At 49.3% G+C, this 22,476-nt stretch overlaps 1 protein-coding gene across 1 annotated transcript in view; it reads right to left on the bottom strand.

Moving 5' to 3' along the window:
- Nucleotides 1-22,476, bottom strand: part of ARAP1 (ArfGAP with RhoGAP domain, ankyrin repeat and PH domain 1) — a 304,443-nt gene that overhangs the window by 213,017 nt on the left and 68,950 nt on the right. Inside the window, exon 3 of the mRNA XM_063950593.1 lies at nt 3,689-4,390. Coding sequence (XP_063806663.1) covers nt 3,689-4,353 — 665 coding nt within the window. The 5' untranslated portion in view covers nt 4,354-4,390. The remainder of the gene's footprint in view (nt 1-3,688; nt 4,391-22,476) is intronic.

Genomic DNA, 22,476 nt, shown 5'->3' with positions numbered 1-22,476 from the left:
TGTGATCACATCAGGCTGATCGGGGCCGGAGCTGACGTCACACACCCGCCCTGAAAACGCTTGGACACGCCTGCGTTTTATACATTGTATATAATATATGTCGTAAAACTCTCCTATAATGATCTATATGTTTCATTCTATGCTCTATATAGAAACAGAGTAGCCTATGTCCTGTGATCGATGTGACAAAAGTAAGGGTAGCTATACACCAGAACGACCACGACGATCGTGAAACAATTTCCCTTGAACTTCCCGGGATATAGTCCCAGGCTTACGATTTGTTAAAAAAAACTGCATTTGTGTCAAACAATTGTCAAATGATCACGATCCGATTCCGATGGTCGTTCGATGGTCGGATCCGGTGCATGGTGTGTTGCACAGTACACCATGCGACCATCTTGCAGATTGGCTTTTGAAATTTAAATAATGGGGCAGGACTAGCTGAGGGGATGCAATTGGATTGGGATGGGATCCAAATTCAAGGAGAAGGTCACTGCTGCGCTTGTAGCCTGCACAATACTGGAGAAGATGGCGGCGGATGGGAGTGTCCAGGAAATGCCACTCAAATAGGCGGGTGGCACGATGGTCTCGTGATGGATTGGAGATGCAAACACACACACGATCTGCATGCGATCGGCACACAATCGGAGGTCGGATTGACGAATCTTTACTGCAGTGGGTAAAATCTCCAATCCGACATACTAGTGGCGGGGGCACGCATCGGATCGGAATCGTTGTCAAAACAGGTACGATTCTGTACTTTTTCCATAAAATCGGTCATACGACGCGTCGAGAACGGGGGATCGGAGGCCAAATTGTCCTGGTGTGTAGCCATACTAAGGCACACTTGTCCGCCTTATTGAATAACTTTGTCTTAGGACCATTGTGTCTCTGATAGAGTCCAGAGCAGCAGTCACTCTCTCAGTGCAGCAACAAAAGCAACGCTCCTTGCTCACGGTCTACTCCATCTGTCTCCCCCTCCCTGTAGAATGTAAGCTCTCACGAGCAGGGCCCCCTCACCTCATGTGATTTCCTTCTCAAACTTAGACTATCTTCTACACCATGCTCCTTACATCAGAACCTCGCCCTCTGCCACCCAGTGGCAAACGCAGGATTTGCATGGGGGGGGTTTCCAGAACTGGGCGGAGCCAATCACGGGGGTGGGGACTGAGGGGACCCAGTATATGCTGGGTCCGTAAAACTAGTGTGTGTGTGTGTGTGTGTATATATATATATATATATATATATATATATCTACACACACACACATATATATATATATATATATATATATATATACATACATATAGCTACACACACATATATATATATATATATATATATATATATACACACATACACATACACACACACACATACACACACACACATACATATACACGGGTGGTCTTCAGTATGCCGGCGGTCGGGCTCCCGGCGACCAGCATACCGGCGCCGGGAGCCTGACCGCCGGCATACCGACACTTATTCTCCCTCGTGGGGGTCCACGACCCCCCTGGAGGGAGAATAAAATAGCGTGGCGAGCGCAGCGAGCCCGCAAGGGGCTCATTTGCGCTCACCACACTGTTGGTAAGCCGGCGACCGGCCTCCTGGCGCTGGTATGCTGGTCGCCGGGAGGCCGGCCGCCGGGAGATCGTAGTGAACCCATATACATAGCATATTAAACATGCATACATATATATATACACATACAGTACACATATATATACACATGTATATATATATATATATATCATATGTGTGTGTGTGTTTATATGTATGTATGTATGTATGTATGTATGTATATACATGTGTATATATGTAGGCACATGGAGATATATGTACTATAATTCAAAAATAAAGTAAACTTTTATTGCACTTGCAAGTGCCACCAGGAAGACAGCAGGCTGCAGAGGACGCTAGACAGTCATTAATAATACTCATGCAGCTCCTTTAGTGGAGGGGGGTTTCTGGGTACTCGGAAACCCCCCCTGGGTGCGCCACTGCCACCCTAATACTTATTTCATTATTATGACTTGTCCCGTCCCCTGGTGCAGCAATGTCTATATACCATGTATTTGCCCTGCGTTGTTTTGTACGATAAGTCACTGTTTTCTAGTTTTGCTCATCTGTTTATGTACTGTGTTAGGCGCTGTGGAATCCTTGTGGCGCCATATAAATACAGGATGATAATAATAATGGTGCAGGGTAAATTCTGGCTGCTTCTGCATCTAGCACACAAATGCTGGACATCGTTACTGTTACACTATATGACCAATAACATTCACCTAGAACTTGCACGATAAACCTAAAATTGCTGCCGGAGAGACAAGGATTTCTTACCACAAGTCTAAAAAGGAAAGTTATCAGAATAACAAATAGCTCTACCCAAGCGCAGGTAACATGGATAAGATAAGTCATTAGTGGGAGGTCACACCCAACAATGGGGGTAATTCCAAGTTGATCGCAGCAGGATTTTTGTTAGCAGTTGGGCAAAACCATGTGCACTGCAGGGGAGGCAGATATAACATGTGCAGAGAGAGTTAGATTTGGGTGTGGTGTGTTCAATCTGCAATCCAATTTGCAGTGTATAAATAAAGCAGCCAGTATTTACCCTGCACAGAAACAATATAACTCACCCAAATCTAGCTCTCTCTGCACATGTTATATCTGCCTCCCCTGCAGTGCACATGGTTTTGCCCAACTGCTAAAAAATTTCCTGCTGCGATCAACTCGGAATTACCCCCAATGAACCACACACAAAACAAAGTGGTGAAAGTGCCAAGTGCATAGTATGAGCAGCGCCCTCTAGGGGTCAGGATATAGGACAACACGATGCAGAAATGACTAATATCCTACTGTACGTTTCTTTTTATCCTCAAAGGTATTTCAGTGAAAACAACACTCTTTCCTTCTGCATGTAGCCCACACACGCTGGGCAGTTTTACTCTGACACTTCAATGTAGATCTGAACTAGGACACGCCCCTCCCACACCTCCCTGCACATGTTACATCTGCCTCTCTGCAGTGCAGCATGGTGTTACACAGGTGCTCAGTTACTGGCTGCTTCTGCATGTGGCCCACACATGCTGGCAGCTTTATTCTCACACTGCAATGTAGCACTGAGCTAGGACATGCCCCTCCCACACCTAACTCTCTGCACATGTTACATCTGCCCCCCTGCAGTACAGCATGGTGTTACCCAGGTGCTCTGTTACTGACTGCTTCCACATGTAGCCCACACATGCTGGACAGTTTTACTCTGACACTTCAATGTAGATCTGAACTAGGACACGCCCCTCCCACACCTCTCTGCACATGTTACATCTGCCTCTCTGCAGCGCAGCATGGTGTTACCCAGGTGCTCAGTTACTGACTGCTTCTGCAAGTAGCCCACACATGCTGGACAGCTTTATTCTCACACTGCAATGTAGCTCTGAGCTAGGACACGTCCCTCCCACACCTAACTCTCTGCACATGTTACATCTGCCCCCCAAGATCTCTGCTATCCGTATGCTTGGCTCATTATCAGGGCTCACTTGCACCAGCCATACACCTGGTGCAAAAAATGCATCTGATAAAAGGCGTGGCCTCCCCTGGCAGTTGTATTAATCATGGCGTTTCTGTAACAGTGATTGCAATGAAATGAGAATAAGCAATGTAGAAGGAGATACAATTCATCATTTACCTGCTGGGCACAAGAGGGATGACCTTTGGGGGTCTGGCGGGCAGGGGTGGAGGGCTGTTACTGGAAGCCTTCCTCTCGATCTTGTGACGCTTGGCTGGCAAAGGGGGGGCTGCCAGATCTGGAACCACTTCTCCAACACTCTCCAAACATCCGGCGTCATCAATTGGGGATGGGATCATGGCAGTTGGGGTACATGGTTCAGCAAGGGGCACGATTTCCAGGAAACAGTCAGGAGAGAGAGATTTGGGCGGACTAATGGAAAACTTGAGAGGGGGACCGTGCCCAAACCTCGGCGGAATGGGTGGTGGCGAACAAGGATTATTTGTCTTCTCCAAGGGCTGGGAGGAGAGGATAGGCCCAAAGTTTGGCGAAGGAGCCGGCTGTTCAGGGGCCAGCTTTGGAAAGATGTTGCGCTTCTTTGGAATTGGTCGGAAACCATCACTCTCCACAGGCTGGTCCAGGGGAATTGACTTCTGCAGTGACGCCAACATACGCTTACGATGCCCAGGCAAAATTACTCCAATTGCGGCTAGCGACTCATCGCTGAGATTGCGTAAATCTGACACAGTGTGCAGGTCACGTCTCTGGAAGAGGTCACTGTACTGGTCCAGCTTTATCGTCTGGAGCCATTCAGACACAAGAAGAGGTGACCCTTCAGACATCATGGATGGTCCTCACTTCATTACAGCTCTTCATCAGAACCTAGAATGAGAAACAGAGGAGAATTAAGGGGATGTCTCTCTTCTCTGACCGGCTCTCCTGCTTCCATTTGACAGCAATGCAGTCCCACTTGTAAGGCGTTACAGAGTATGCTGGCGCTATATAAATATAGGCATAATACAGGCAATATAAAAAGGACACATATTTGGAATAGGCCACTGATTCTCCAACGCGGTCCTCAGGCCCCACACAGTTCATGTTTTCCAGGTCACCTGTGGAGCTTTAAATTGTCAGAGTTGGTGATAGACAGTGCTCCTGGAAAACATGACCTGTGTGGGGTCCTGAGGACAGAGTGCGAGACCCAGTGGAATAGCTCATTCCCAGAAGGAGTGGTTTAATGTTCATTGTTTTCATGTATGATAACTGGGTATGACTTGGAAGTAACACTTACTGGACAGAAATACTCGTGCTGAATACACTCCCATATTTGCTCTATGCGGAATGCAGCGGATCTCCTGCATAAGGTGAAGTAACGCGTCAGACTACAGCACCCAATACCGCTAGCAACGCCATTACTTTATAGCCTGTAGCTGAAAGACCAAATGCCACAATGCTCTAATTACCCCTATCCTCCAAAATACCAACTTCCCATAACTACTCCAGCTGCCTCTCCAGTGCACTCTGCTGTAGGCATGGGACCACGACATCAATGTTTTGCACACACGGATGTTTTGAGGCTGATGTTAATGGATTTTGCCATCGATGGTGAGAGGTCGATGTTTGGGTATGTACTGGACAAATCACCCAAAGCTGAATCACTCCGCCCCCTAACAGACAAATTACACAGAGCTGCATCACTCCGCTACTCTCACTCACTGACAGGACAAATCACACAGAGCTGTATCCCTCCGCCCCTCTCACTCACTGAGAGTACAAATCACACAGAGCTGTATCCCTCCGCCCCTCTCTCTCACTGACAGTACAAATCACACAGAGCTGTATCCCTCCGCCCCTCTTACTCACTGAGAGTACAAATCACACAGAGCTGTATCCCTCCGCCCCTCTCACTCACTGACAGTACAAATCACACAGAGCTGTATCCCTCTGCCCCTCTCACTCACTGACAGACAAATCACACAGAGCTGTATCCCTCCGCCCCTCTCACTCACTGACAGACAAATCACCCAGAGCTATATCCCTCCGCCCCTCTCACTCACTGACAGATCAAATCACAGGGCTGCATCACTCCGCTACTCTCACTCATTGACAGTACAAATCACACAGAGCTGTATCCCTCCACCCCTCTCACTCAATGAGAGTACAAATCACACAGAGCTGTATCCCTCCGCCCCTCTCACTCACTGAGAGTACAAATCACACAGAGCTATATCCCTCCGCCCCTCTCACTCACCGACAGAACAAATCACACACAGCTATATCCCTCCGCCCCTCTAACTCACTAATAGGACAAATCACACAGAGCTGTATCCCTCCGCCCCTCTCACTCACTGACAGACTAATCACACAGAGCTGTATCCCTCCACCCCTCTCACTCACTGACAGAGAAATCACACAGAGCAGTGGCGGAACTAGCGAGCGGTGGGCCCAGGTGCGACAAAATGCTTTGGGCCCCCCCCCCCACACACACACACACATCCCCCCACACACACACATATCCCATCCAAGTCCACCCCCTCACCCCTGGAGAGGATCTGGTGAGGGGGACCTGCTCAGGGCCAGAGAAATGGATACCTAGCAACAGTGCCGTAACTAGACATTTTAGCACTGTGTGCTAGAAACGGCATCGGAGGCCCACCCCTGAATGCAAAACAGGGGCAGTGCGCGCCTTAGGCGCGCGCAAAAATACATAGTGGCGTGGCTTCGTGGGGAAGGGGTGTGGCCACAAAATAATACCAATTCATAAAACGGTGCACAGTAGTCTCCATTATTCAAATTACGCCGCACAGTAGCACCACTACACCAGGTAGAGACCCTTTTACACCTTACAGCGGACAGATTCCTCTTTTTACACATAACGGCAGACAGCGTCCCCTTTTTACACATTACGGCAGACAGCGTGCCCTTGTTACACATTACGGCAGACAGCGTCCCCATTTTTACACATTACGGCAGGCAGATTCCCCATTTTTACACATTGCGGCAGGCAGATTACCCCTTTTTACACATAGAGGCAGGCAGATTACCCCTTTTTACACATTGCGGCAGGCAGTCCCCCATTTTTACACATTGTGGCAGGCTGATTCCCCCTTTTTACACATTACATCAGGCAGTCCCCCTTTTTACACATAGCGGCAGGCAGTCCTCCATTTTTACACATTGCGGCAGGATGATTCCCCCTTTTTACACATTACGTCAGGCAGTTCCCCCCTTTTACACATAGCGGCAGGATGATTCCCCCTTTTTACACATTACGTCAGGCAGTTCCCCCTTTTTACACATAGCGGTAGGCAGTCCCCCATTTTTACACATTGCGGCAGGCAGTCCCCCTTTTTACACATAGCGGCAGGCAGTCCCCCATTTTTACACATTGCGGCAGGCTGATTCCCCCTTTTTACACATTACGTCAGGCAGTCCCCCTTTTTACACATAGCGGCAGACAGTCCCCCATTTTTACACATTGCGGCAGGCTGATTCCCCCTTTTTACACATTACGTCAGGCAGTCCCCCCTTTTTACACATTGCAGCAGGCTGATTCCCCCTTTTTACACATTACGTCAGGCAGTCCCCCCTTTTTACACATTGCGGCAGGCTGATTCCCCCTTTTTACATATTACGTCAGGCAGTCCCCCCTTTTTACACATTGCGGCAGGCTGATTCCCCCTTTTTACACATTACGTCAGGCAGTCCCCCTTTTTACACATAGCGGCAGGCAGTCCCCCATTTTTACACATTGCGGCAGGCTGATTCCCCCTTTTTACACATTACGTCAGGCAGTCCCCCCTTTTTACACATAGCGGCAGGCAGTCCCCCATTTTTACACATTGCGGCAGGCTGATTCCCCCTTTTTACACATTACGTCAGGCAGTCCCCCCTTTTTACACATTGCGGCAGGCTGATTCCCCATTTTTACACATTATGTCAGGCAGTCCCCCCTTTTTACACATTGCGGCAGGCTGATTCCCCTTTTTACACATAGCGGCAGGCAGTCTCCCATTTTTACACATAGCGGCAGGTAGTCCCCCCTTTTTACACATTGCGGCAGGCTGATTCCCCTTTTTACACATAGCGGCAGGCAGTCTCCCATTTTTACACATTACGTCAGGCAGTCCCCCCTTTTTACACATTGCGGCAGGCTGATTCCCCATTTTTACACATTATGTCAGGCAGTCCCCCCTTTTTACACATTGCGGCAGGCTGATTCCCCTTTTTACACATAGCGGCAGGCAGTCTCCCATTTTTACACATAGCGGCAGGTAGGCCCAAGAAAGAAAGAAAGAGAAATAAACAAAGAAAAAGAGAAAAAGAAAGAAAGAAGAATTATACTTACCCTCTCCGCCGGCTCAGGCTCCTCGGTGCAGCCGCGTCAGACGATTCCCGGGCAGTAGAGGAGGTGGAGAAGGGAGGTGAAGAAGGGAGCCGCAGCAGCGCTTTGTTACTGGTGGAGGCGCTGCTGCCCCTCTGCTTCCCTATAGGCTGTTCTCGGAAGACAGCCTATAGTGAAGCAGAGGAGCAGCAGCAGCAGCGCCTCCACCAGTAACAAAGCGCTGCTACAGCTCCCTCCTTCACCTCCCTCCTCCTCCTTCCCCCCGTACCGCTGCGATCCTCTCCTCGCCGGGCGGTTGCCCGCAGTGCACAGCGGCATGTAATGAGTCAGTTTGACTCATTACATGCTTGGGCCCCTGGACAGAGGCGGGCCCCAGTGCAACGCACTGCTTGCACTGCCGGTAGTTCCGCCTCTGACACAGAGCTATATCCCTCCGCCCCTCTCACTCACCGACAGGACAAATCACACAGAGCTATATCCATACGTGCCTACTTTTGAAAAAGCATGTCAGGGAGATGTGAAAGTAACACCTATCAGCGCGGACATGTACTGCTACATCTGAGAGAGGTGTCATACAAATAACTTACATCCAAATGTAAATGAGCCCCAAAGTTCGAAAGATCTACTTGTTGAAGAAAGGACACTGATACTTTTCAGGATTTGTGTGTGTATTGTGTTTTACAAGACGTTCCATATATTGTAAGTGGCCACGAGAAACCTTATTTAAAATCACGTAGCCATAGGGATCATTGTGCCTTATAACCAATGCAGGGAAATGTTACTGACGATCCCATTTGAATGTATATTTCTATGATTTTTTTTTTCCCACCAAGAATGTAACAGCTACATAATGAGGGTAAGGTGCAATCAGGGAGATTGCTGGTCTATTCAGGGAGTGAGGGAGATTGCTGATATTTCAGAGAGTCTCCTGCAGAACAGAATGAGGGAGGGTAGGCAACTATGGCTATATCCCTCTACCCCTCTCACTCACTGACAGGACATGTCACAGAGCAATATCACTCCGCCCATCTCACTCACTGACAGAACAAATCACACAGAGCTATATCCCTCTAACCCTCTCACTGACTGACAGGACATATCACAGAGCAATATCACTCCGCCCATCTCACTCACTGACAGAACAAATCACACAGAGCTGTAAGTCTGTGTTAGGGACAATCTTATTGGTTAAATTAAATTATGCTTTGCTTTTATTACTTAGTTTACATAAAATAGTAAGAGGATGGCTTCAATATGAATAGAGGTTATATAAAGAATAGACATAATCCATAACCACTAGTTTGTCTTTTATAGTGCAAAAAACCCAATAGTGATTAGATACTAGGCCCAAAAATATGAGATCGTGTACAGTCTACAATATTAAAATAGGGTTTTAATTACCTACCGGTAAATCCTTTTCTCGTAGTCCGTAGAGGATGCTGGGGTCCATATTAGTACCATGGGGTATAGACGGATCCCTTGGGAGCCATGGGCACTTTAAGAGTTTAATAGTGTGGGCTGGATCCTCCCTCTATGCCCCTCCTACCAGACTCAGTCTAGAAACTATGTCCGAGGAGACGGACATACTTCACAGATAGTGGTGAGATTCACACCAGCTCACACATAACAACAGAAAACCAAGCTAACTAGCTTGAACAATTCAGGAACAGCTGAACAACAGTACTTAACCAAGTAACAACATACTTGCCTACCCGAAATACGGGTGACCCTCCCGGCCCCCCAGAAGAGCAGGCAAGTCTCCCGATTTACGGGGGTCACCCCATGCCGGCCGCCCACTTAACGAGTAAAGTGGGCGGTCTGGGCAGGTGATGACGCGCTTCTTGTTGAATCGCGTCATCGTAACCACGCCCCCTGCTGTATAATGCCGGTAATGGCGGCATTACACAGCGGGTGGCGTGGCTTAAATGACGCTGCCCGGAAGCCCCGCCCCGTTCCGCCTCTGCCCCGCCCCGTTTCGCCTCTGTCCCGTCCCCTGCACGTCACCTCAGCCCCCCCCCCTGCTGAGCCGACGGGCTGCTCTCTCCCGGAGAGAGCAGCCCAGAAGTCGGCAACCCTGAGTAACAACACAGTACTAAACAAACAACAAAGCAGTACTGAACCAAGTAACAAGGTAGTACCGAACCAAGTAACAACTGCAGGAGAGCGAAGCGCTAGGCTGGTAGGTAATTAAAATCCTATTTTCTCTTACGTCCTAGAGGATGCTGGGGTCCATATTAGTACCATGGGGATGTACCAAAGCTCCCAGTACGGGAGGGAGAGCGCAGAGGCTCCTGCAAAACTGATTGACCAAACTTTAGGTCCTCAGAGGCCAAAGTATCAAACTTGTAGAACTTAGCAAACGTGTTCTACCCTGACCAAGTAGCCGCTTGGCAAAACTGTAAAGCCAAGACACCCTGGGCAGCCGCCCAGGAAGAACCCACTTTACGAGTAGAGTGGGCCTTAACAGATTTTGAACACAGCAATCCTGTTGTAGAATAAGCATGCTGGATAGTAAACCTGATCCAGCGAGAAATAGTCTGCTTAGAAGCAGGACACCCAATCTTGTTGCGATCATAAAGCACAAACAGAGAGTCCGACTTCCTGTGATGCGAGGTCCTCTTCACATAAATCTTCAAAGCCCTCACAACATACAAGGACTTTGAGGAGTCAGTCGCCACTGACGCCACAATAGGTTGGTTGATATGAAAAGCCGACACAACCTTTGTAAGAAACTGTTGACGATTCCTGAGCCCAGCTCTATCTTCATGGAAAATCAAGTAGCGGATCTTGCAGGACAATGCCCCCAATTCAGACACACGCCTAGCCGAAGCTAATACCAACAGTGTGACCGCCTTCCAAGTGAGAAACTTTACCTCAACCTCCTGTAGAGGCTCGAACCAATCCGATTGCAGGAACTGCAACACCAAGTTAAGATCCCAAGGTGCCGTAGGAAGCACAAAGGGAGGCTGGATGTGCAACACCCCTTTCAAGAAAGTCTGAACATCAGGGAGGGAAGCCAATTGTTTCTGGAAGAAAATGGCAGGCCCACATCCACACCTGCTTGCAGGAAGAGGAGAAACCGTCCCAGTTTAAACTCCACCTTAGGAAACTTCTTGGATTCACACCAAGACGCATACTTTTTCCAAATGCGATGGTAATGTTTAGACGTTACCCCCTTCCTAGCCTGTATCAGGGTAGGAATGACTTTGGTCAGAATGTCTTTCCGAGCTAAGATCTGGCGTTCAACCTCCATGACGTCAAATGCAGCCGTGGTAAGTTTTGATAAGCGAACGACCCCTGTTGTAGAAGGTCCTCTCGAAGAGGAAGAGGCCTCGGATCTTCCAGCAGTAACTCCAGAAGATCTGCATACCAAGCTCGTCTTGGCCAGTCCGGAGCAATGAGGATCGCCTGAACTCTTGTTCTTTTTATAAGTTTTAGAATCCTTGGGATGAGTCGAAGAGGAGTAAACACATACACCGAGTGGAAGATCCACGGCGTTACCAGTGCGTCCACTGCCACTGCTTGTGGGTCTCTCGACCTGGAACAGTACCTGCGAAGCTTCTTGTTGAGGCGGGAGGCCATCATGTCTATTTGAGGTACGCCCAAAAGAATTGTCACCTCCGTGAACACCTCGGGGTGGAGTCCCCACTCTCCTGGATGGAGGTCGTGTCTGCTGAGGAAGTCAGCTTCCCAGTTGTCCACTCCCGGAATGAAGATTGCTGATAACACCATTGCGTGCTTTTCTGCCCAGAGGAGAATCTTTCTTACCTCTGCCATTGCAGCTCTGCTCTTCGTTCCGCCCTGTTGGTTTATGTAGGCCACCGTCGTTACATTGTCCGACTGTATCTGGATGGCCTGATCTTGCAGAAAATGTGCCGCTTGTAGAAGACCGTTGTACACGGCTCTTAGTTCCAGAATGTTTATCAGAAGGATGGATTCCAGACTTGACCATCTTCCTTGGAAGTTTTCCCCTTGGGTGACTGCTCCCCAACCTCTGAGACTTGCATCCATGGTTAGAAGGATCCAATTCTGAATCCCGAACCTGCGGCCCTCGAAAAGGTGAGGCATTGCAGCCACCATAGGAGCAAAATCCTGGCTTTCAGCGACAGACGCATCCTCTGGTTCATGTGCAGGTGAGATCCCGACCACTTGTCCAGGAGATCCAGTTGGCAGGACCGTGCATGAAATCTTCCATACTGTAGAGCCTCGTAGGAGGCCACCATCTTCCCCAGAAGACGAATGCACTGATGAACAGATACCCGGGCTGGATTCAAGACATCCTGGACCATTGTTTGTATCATCAACGCTTTCTCCACCGGTAGAAATATCCTCTGCACTTCTGTGTCAAGGATCATCCCTAGGAAAGACAGCCTCCTCATCTCCGTCATTATATGATACTTTGATGCTTACAACTGAGTGGCTCTATTGTGGTATTTGAGGCTTTCAGACAGGCTGATTAATCTAATTGGATACATTATAGCAGCATTTGCTTACTGTAGGTGTTTGATCTTTGATGTAATAAAAACCTCTGCCTGTTGAGTGCATTGTTAAAAGGGTTCGGTATGAATGACCGCTGTGCGGGATGCCGGCGGTCAAAATACTGACGCCCTGGCATCCCACAGTATGAAATGCCGACAAGCGTGAGTTTACTATGCTAACCCCTGTCCCCTACCCCCTCCATTCCCGCAGCCTAACCATAATCTACCCCCATAGTGCCTAACCCTAACCTCCCACCCCCGCAGCCTGACCCTAACCGCCCACCCCTGCAGCCTGACCCTAACCTCCCACTCCTGCAGCCTGACCCTAACCGCCCACCCCTGCAGCCTAACCCTAACCTCCCACCCCTGCAGCCTGACCCTAACCGCCCACCCCTGCAGCCTGACCCTAACCTCCCACCCCTGCAACCTAACCCTAACCTCCCACCCCTGTCCACATCCTAACCCTAACCTCCCACCCCTGCAGCCTGACCCTAACCTCCCACCCCTACAACCTAACCCTAACCTCCCACCCCTGTCCACAGCCTGACCCTAACCTCCCACCCCTGCAGCCTGACCCTAACCTCCCACCCCTGCAGCCTGACCCTAACCTCCCACCCCTGTCCACAGCCTAACCCTAACCTCCCACCCCTGCAGCCTGACCCTAACCTCCCAACCCTGCAGCCTGACCCTAACCGCCCACCCCTGCAGCCTGACCCTAACCGCCCACCCCTGCAGCCTGACCCTAACCTCCCACCCTTGCAGCCTGACCCTAACCTCCCACCCCTGCAGCCTGACCATAACCTCCCACCCCTGCAACCTAACCCTAGCCTCCCACCCCTGTCCACAGCCTAACCCTAACCTCCCACCCCTGCAGCCTGACCCTAACCTCCCACCCCTGCAGCCTGACCCTGACCTCCCACCCCTGCAGCCTGACCCTAACCTCCCACCCCTGTCCACAGCCTAACCCTAACCTCCCACCCCTGCAGCCTGACCCTAACCTCCCACCCCTGCAACCTGACCCTAACCTCCCACCCCTGCAGCCTGACCCTAACCTCCCACCCCTGCAGCCTGACCCTAACCTCCCACCCCTGCAACCTGATCCTAACCGCCCTCCCCTGCAGCCTGACCCTAACCGCCCACCCCTGCAGCCTGACCCTAACCGCCCACCCCTGCAACCTAACCCTAACCTCCCACCCCTGCAACCTAACCCTAACCTCAAACCCCTGTCCACAGCCTAACCCTAACCTCCCACCCCTGCAGCCTGACCCTAACCTCCCACCCCTGCAGCCTGACCCTAACCGCCCACCCCTGCAGCCTGACCCTAACCTCCCACCCCTGCAGCCTGACCCTAACCGCCCACCCCTGCAACCTGATCCTAACCGCCCACCCCTGCAGCCTGACCCTAACCTCCCACCCCTGCAGCCTGACCCTAACCGCCCTCCCCTGCAGCCTGACCCTAACCGCCCACCTCTGCAGCCTGACCCTAACCGCCCACCCCTGCAGCCTGACCCTAACCTCCCACCCCTGCAGCCTAACCCTAACCTCCCACCCCCGCAGCCTGACCCCTAACCTCCCATCCCCGCAGCCTGACCCTAACCTCCCACCCCTGCAGCCTAACCCTAAGGTAGGTGTAGTGAATCACAGAACAAGAGACACCTATGGATAGATGTAAGGTTACATTTGGCTACATGAGAGATACAGCAGCGCTTTTTATCCCAGCAATGTGTTTCTTCATCAAGGACAATGAGTATTGTTCTACGACGTGTTTATGATTCGCATAACAGACTGAACTAGGAAAGAATTTCTATTACAGCTTGTTACAGATCTTTGTATGTGTTGCCTGGGAATTTATTAGGTATACCATATGGAGCCATTATTACAATAACCTCAGCAGTGGAGCTTTAACATACAGGAATGAAAGGCTTTGTTTCCCATCATATGTGCCATTATGGTCCTGTATAAATCTGTGATATGGTTATGGTAAATATAGATTCGCCTTCACGTCTAATGAGACAAGACAGTGTTTTCAAATCATTTATTTAATATTCTGTAGACCAGTGGTTCCCACCCTGGTGCCCGGGACACTTGCAGGGGTGCCCTGGGTTGGTGGTCCAAGACCAATACGAATTATTTATGGTCAATGTAATAGGCAAAACCAGTGCTGGTGGCTTCCCTGGCACCGGCAGATCTGGCAGCATGAGACACAGGTGCAGTCTGAAATAACCCGCGTCCAGCCTGTAGTGGGAACACGGTTTCAACTGCACCCTGGACCTGGGTTGGTCCCCGATCACACTGAACCTGTGTCACTCCCGTGAGGCGGGCCTTCGAGATGAACAGCCAATCAGCAGCCATAAAAATATCCCGAGTGGCACCTTTCACACTGCGGCTAATCCAGGTCAGTCCCGGGATACACATTCCGGGTGGACCCTTTGACCCCAAGCCAGGACTTGGGTTGCTACAGCAATATCAGAGGCCACCTGTGCGCAAGTATGGCTAACCTTAAACCCTTCCCTTGAGGACTATGGGTGGGAAGCCCTGAACTAGTGGCTATGGAATAAATCTATTCATTCTGAATTCTCCCCTATGTAACAGAAACTAAATAATAAAGAAAAGTTTTAACTCAAAACATCATTAAATTTCACCTTCAAGTACTAATCCTTGGAGAGAGATAAAGTGGACGAGATAAAGTACCAAACAATCAGCTCCTAACTGTCATGTCACAGGCTGTGTTTGAATAATGACAGGAGCTGGTTGGCTGGTAGTTTATCTCTCCCCGCTTTATCTCCGTCCAAGGCTTAGTAAATAGAGGCAGTGAGCCCCTGGACGAGGAGAGGTGTGCAGCAAAGTGAGCAATGTCTGGCTACTGTACGAAGGGCTGAATTCACGTAGGTTTCAGTAACGTCAGCTGCAGCAGGACTGAGACGCTTCTGGCGTATGGAATGGCCACACGGAGCATTTCCGGAAACGGGGGGTGACGGCCAGGTTGTCTAGGTGTGCCGAAGCCAGTAGCTGTGTCATTGTGTATGATATAACGTGGCATACACAAAGATTATGTGTAGCTAGGGGTAGTGCCGAAAGATGCTGTATACACACTGATGTGAGGCACACAGATGCTGTACATACACTGATGTGAGGCACACAGATGCTGTATAAACACTGATGTGAGGCACACAGATGCTGTACATACACTGATGTGAGGCACACAGATGCTGTATACACACTGATGTGAGGCACACAGATGCTGTACATACACTGATGTGAGGCACACAGATGCTGTATACACAATGATGTGAGGCACACAGATGCAGTATATGCACTGATGTGAGGCACACAGATGCTGTATACACACTGATGTAAGGCACACAGATGCTGTACATGCACTGATGTGAGGCACACAGATGCTGTACATACACTGATGTGAGGCACACAGATGCTGTATATGCACTGATGTGAGGCATACAGATGCTACAGTATATATTACCTGATGTGAGGCACACAGATGTTGCATATACACGGATGTGAGGCATACAGATGCTGTATATGCACTGATGTGAGGCACACAGATGCTGTACATACACTGATGTGAGGCATACAGATGCTGTATATGCACTGATGTGAGGCACACAGATGCTGTACATACACTGATGTGAGGCATACAGATGCTGTATATGCACTGATGTGAGGCACACAGATGCTGTACATACACTGATGTGAGGCACACAGATGCTGTATATACACTGTGAGGCATACAGATGCTGTATATGCACTGATGTGAGGCACACAGATGCTGTACATACACTGATGTGAGGCACACAGATGCTGTATATGCACTGATGTGAGGCATACAGATGCTACAGTATATATTACCTGATGTGAGGCACACAGATGTTGCATATACACGGATGTGAGGCATACAGATGCTGTACATACACTGATGTGAGGCACACAGACGCTGTACATACACTGATGTGAGGCACACAGATGCTGTATACACAATGATGTGAGGCACACAGATGCTGTACATACACTGATGTGAGGCATACAGATGCTGTATATGCACTGATGTGAGGCACACAGATGCTGTACATACACGGATGTGAGGCACACAGATGCTGTATATACACTGTGAGGCATACAGATGCTGTATATGCACTGATGTGAGGCACACAGATGCTGTACATACACAGATGTGAGGCACACAGATGCTGTATATACACTGATGTGAGGCATACAGATGCTACAGTATATATTACCTGATGTGAGGCACACAGATGTTGCATATACACGGATGTGAGGCATACAGATGCTGTATATGCACTGATGTGAGGCACACAGATGCTGTACATACACTGATGTGAGGCATACAGATGCTGTATATGCACTGATGTGAGGCACACAGATGCTGTACATACACTGATGTGAGGCATACAGATGCTGTATATGCACTGATGTGAGGCACACAGATGCTGTACATACACTGATGTGAGGCACACAGATGCTGTATATACACTGATGTGAGGCATACAGATGCTGTATATGCACTGATGTGAGGCACACAGATGCTGTACATACACTGATGTGAGGCACACAGTTGTTGTATATACACTGATGTGAGGCATACAGATGCTGTATATGCACTGATGTGAGGCACACAGATGCTACAGTATATATGCACGGATGTGAGGCACACAGATGCAATATATACACTGATGTGAGGTATACAGATGCTACAGTATATATACACTGATGTGAGGCACACAGATGTTGCATATACACTGATGTAAGGCATACATATGCTGTATATGCACTGATGTGAGGCATATAGATGCTGTATATGCAATGAAGTGAGGCACACAGATGCTGTATATGCACTGATGTGAGGCATACAGATGCTGTATATACACTACTGTGAGATGATGGATGGCAGAGTTGCTATACTGCAGACAATGCACACAGATGCTGTATATACACTGATGTGAAGCACACAGCTGCTGTATATACACTACTGTGAGATGTTGGATGGCAGAGTTGCTGTACTGCAGACAATGCACACAGATGCTGTGTATACACTGATGTGATGTACACAGATGCAGTATATACACTGATTTGAGGCACACAGATGCAGTATATACACTGATGTGAAGCATACAGATGCTGTATATACACTGATGTGAGGTACACAGATGATGTATATACACTGATGTGAGGCACACATATGCTGTATATAGTATTGTTGTTGGGTTATCTGCGCACTGAGATCCTAATGTGTGGACGAGCTGCTAACACTTGTAGGCGACCAGACTACAGATTGCAGAAATATTTGAATTGTAGTGAGCGCTACACTACAATTCAAATATGCTGTATATACACTACTGTGAGATGATGAATGGCAGAGTTGCTGTACTGCAGACAATGCACACAGATGCTGTGTATATACTGATGTGATGTACACAGATGCAGTATATACACTGATTTGAGGCACACAGATGCAGTATATACACTGATGTGAGGCACACAGATGCTGTATATACACTGATGTGAGGCACACAGATGCAGTATATACACTGATGTGAGGCACACAGATGCAGTATATACACTGATGTGAGGCACACAGATGCTGTACTATATACACTACTGTGAGATGATGGATGGCAGAGTTGCTGTACTGCAGACAATGCACACTGATGCTGTATATACACTGATGTGAGGCAGACAGATGCTGTATATACACTACTGTGAGATGATGGATGGCAGAGTTTCTGTACTGCAGACAATGCACACTGATGCTGTATATACACTGATGTGAGGCACACAGATGCTGTATATACACTACTGTGAGATGTTGGATGGCAGAGTTGCTGTACTGCAGACAATGCACACTGATGCTGTATATACACTGATGTGAGGCAGACAGATGCTGTATATACACTACTGTGAGATGATGGATGGCAGAGTTTCTGTACTGCAGACAATGCACACTGATGCTGTATATACACTGATGTGAGGCACACAGATGCTGTATATACACTACTGTGAGATGTTGGATGGCAGAGTTGCTGTACTGCAGACAATGCACAATGATGCTGTATATACACTGATGTGAGGCACACAGATGCTGTATATACACTACTGTGAGATGATGAATGGCAGCGTTGCTGTACTGCAGACAATGCACACTGATGCTGTATATACACTGATCTGAGGCACACAGATGCTGTATATACACTCCTGTGAGATGTTGGATGGCAGAGTTGCTGTACTGCAGACAATGCACACAGATGGAGTAACAGAATGAATGGGGACAGTGCAGCGTGTGAGTGTAGTGAGCGCCGGTGGGCTCTCTGTCATGTGGGGGGTCATGGCCACATGTCAACAAACAAAGCAGGCCCCACAGGCACGCTGGCCCACCAGGAAGGTTTCCGATGAGCCATCTGCCCAATCCGCCCCTGCATTACACTATATTACAGTATACATCATATACTATAATTGTCTAGTGTATTATAATTAGTTATAGCTGACAAGATGCCGTAGCATGGGAACTCTATCATCTAATGTGCAGCCAACACCCCGGAGCCGTGAGGAGTACCACCTTATATACAGCAAGGCCGGAGTGTTTCCTACATTATATCACAACACAGCACACCTACAATGTCAGGTGGGTAACATAAGAACAACCTACAACTGTATATCACAGGGGAAAACAAAGCAGGGCTCCTATATGCAAAGTATGGAGTGTGGCTTTATGTCACAGTCACCCACCCGTGACATGCAGGGAAACGCTCTCACTTCCTCTCGCTGCCGACACACACACACACCAGCGTCACACACTTTACACATTCACGTAGCTTCTGCCTTCATTGTATACAGTATATTATATATAGGCAAAGAGAAGTGACTGCTGCAGAGAAGCAACAAGTACACGGCCACCAACACCGCACAATATTACACAGGACGGATGTCATTGTGAAAACGTGTCCTTCATCCGGTCTGCAGAGAGGTGTTTCTGCTTTTATGGGGACTGATGGGGGACGTAGGGCCTGGCTCAGCGATGGACACATCAGCACAGCAGCTGAGTCTTTGGACGCAGCTGCTGTGCTATGAGGTGTCTTGTGTACATAGACGCCTCCTGACCGGGGCCGGATCTAGACTTTGTGGCGCCCCGGGTGATAAAAATAGGGGCGTGGCTTCATGGAGAAGGAGCGTGGTCAGTCATGCCCCCTGTAGAGTTGTGCCCCCTAGTAGCGCCGTGCCCCCAGTACTGTGACCCCTGTAGAGTTGTGCCCCCTAGTTGCGCCGTGTCCCCAGTACTGTGCCCCCTGTAGAGTTGTGCCCCCTAGTTGCGCCGTGCCCCCAGTACTGTGCCCTCTGTAGAGTTGTGCCCCCTAGTTGCGCCGTGCCCCCAGTACTGTGACCCCTGTAGAGTTGTGCCCCCTAGTTGCGCCGTGCCCCCAGTACTGTGCCCCCTGTAGAGTTGTGCCCCCTAGTTGCGCCGTGCCCCTAGTACTGTGCCCCATAGTTGCCTACCCTCCCTCATTCTGCAGGAGACTCCCTGAAATTGTAGCAATCTCCCTCCCTCCCTGAATAGTCCCTCAATCTCCCTCAAAAAAAGAGAAATCAGAGATACATACATTCAAATGGGAACATCGTTGCCATTTCCCTGTATTGGTTATAAGGCACAATGGGGCAGATGTATTAACCTGGAGAAGGCATAAGGAAGTGATAAACCAGTGATATGTGCAAGGTGATAAAGGCACCAGCCAATCAGTTCCAATATGTAAATTAACAGTTAGGATCTGATTGGCTGCTGCCTTTATCACCTTGCACATATCACTGGTTTATCACTTCCTTATGCCTTCTCCAGGTTAATACATCTGCCCCATTGATCCCTATGGCTACATGCATTGTAAAGGTTTCTTGTGGCCACTTACAGTATATGGGGGCAGATGTATTAACCTGGAGAAGGCATAAGGAACCAGTGATAAGTGCAAGGTGAAAGACACCAGCCAATCAGCTCCAATATGTAAATTAACAGTTAGGATCCGATTGGCTGGTTCCTTTATCACCTTGCACATATCACGGGTTTATCACTTCCTTATGCCTTCTCCAGGTTAATACATCTGCCCCATGGAACCTCTTGTAAAACACAATACACACAAAAAATACTGCAAAATATCACTGTCTTTTCTTCAACAAGTAGATCTTACTAACTTTGGGGATCATTTACATGTGGATGTAAGTTATTTTCATGACACGCCTCTCAGATGTAGCAGTACACATCCGCACTGTTAGGTGTTACTTTTACAATCTCCCTGAAACGCTTTTTCAAAAGTAGGCAAGTATGCTGTGCCCCCTAGTTGAGCCGTGCCCCCAGTACTGTGCCCCCTGTAGAGTTGTGCCCCCAGTACTGTGCCCCCTGTAGAGTTGTGCCCCCCTAGTCAATTATGACCCCTAGTGTCTATGTGCCGCTCCCACAATGCAGTGCGGTGCGCAATGACTTCATTGCGCACCGCATCTACCGGGCACCGGGGGGCACCAGCAGCGGATCTTGCCACGGCGTTGGCGCCCTCTGGAAGGCAGCGCCCTGGGCAAAAATCCACTACTGCTCCTGATAGCTTCTGTGATCCGCTGCTGTGTCAGAAGACGCACCATCGGAACAGGCTGCACGACCATCACACATCTGAGTGGTCCTCCGGTTACTCAGGATGGCCGGTGTACCCACGCTGCCAGGCCCTGGGAGGTTGAGTCCAAGGACGCTATATGTGCGCTATATGGTGTAATGTAGCTGCCATGCCACGGATAGTTTCCTAATTTCCTGTCATTTCCGCACACCAGCAGACTTGTAGTGTACTCAGCGCCTGAACCCTCCTAATTGTGGCCGTGTCACTCACACAATGCGGTGGAATGCCTGGTGCAGCACAGTCTTTTGCCTTTATTCACCAGATTTGCATCTTTTGCGCACAGCTACAGCACACAATTCCACTAGCGGGGTACAGAGTATCTCCACGTTCTGTGAATTTGGCCTATAATCACCCTATAGACCGCAGAGGAAAAGGTCAGTGGGCGCCTCAGCACGCAGCTTTCTCCTTCCCCTGATCATTAGTAGGGAATGCTGACAGGGAACCATGGATAGTAAGAAAAGCTGTGCTAAGCCAGGAGCCACGCCTTAGAGAGCGACGCCAGGTAATCATCCATATTGGCAGGTGTAGGGGCCCGCTCGTCAGTGTGGATGGGTCCATTACAAGAGCACAAGGGGGTTATTCAGGTTTGTAAGCAAACCAAAAAAGCACAGTAATGGGCAAAACCATGTGCAGTGCAGGTGGGGCAGATGTAACATGTGCAGAGAGAGTTACATTTGGGTGGGTTATATTGTTCCAGTGCAGGGTGAATATTGTCTTTTTTATTTTTACACTGCAATTTAGAGTTCAGTTTCAACATGCCCCATCCGAATCTAACTCTCTCTGCACATGTTACATCTGCCCCACCTGCACTGCACATGGGGCCTAATTCAGATCTGATCTCTGGGCTGCGTTTTTCGCTGCCCTGCGATCAGATAGTGGCCGCCTACAGGGGGAGGGTTTAATTGCTGTGCAGGTGTGTGTTCCTATGTGTTGCAGAGCTGCACAGAAATCAGTTTGTGCAGTCTTTGCGCAGCCCAGGAGTTAAGGCCCGTACACATTGGTCGATATATCGGCCGTTCTCTAGAACGGGCTATATATCGCGGGACCGTCGGCCAGTGTGTACGGCCGATACGTCTGTGAACTCCGTCGTTCACAGACGTATCGCATCGGCCGCGCACCGATATATTGGCGCGTTGCTGTGTGTGTACGGGGCGGTCGGCCGACCGCCCGTACACATGCTGCGGCGGCCGGCGGTGATTGACAGCTGAACTGGGCGGGCGTGTGTACACGCCCGCCCAGTTCATGACGTCAGTCCCCGACGGATCGGGCAGTGTGTATGCTGAACACACTGCCCGATCCGTCCATAGATATATCTGCAGATCAATTGATCTGCAGATATATCTACAAGTGTGTACCCACCTTTACTCTTCCAGTGCGATTGATTCCTGCCGATTGGGGCCAGAGCTGACGTCAAACACCCTCCATAAAAACGCTTTGGCCCGCCTGCGTTTTTCTGGACACTCCCTG

The sequence above is a fragment of the Pseudophryne corroboree genome, chromosome 2 (genome assembly GCF_028390025.1).
Source record: "Pseudophryne corroboree isolate aPseCor3 chromosome 2, aPseCor3.hap2, whole genome shotgun sequence".
NCBI classification, from domain to species: Eukaryota; Metazoa; Chordata; class Amphibia; order Anura; family Myobatrachidae; genus Pseudophryne; species Pseudophryne corroboree.
Note: the sequence above shows the minus strand (reverse complement) of the source record. Positions and strands in the feature narration are given on the sequence as shown.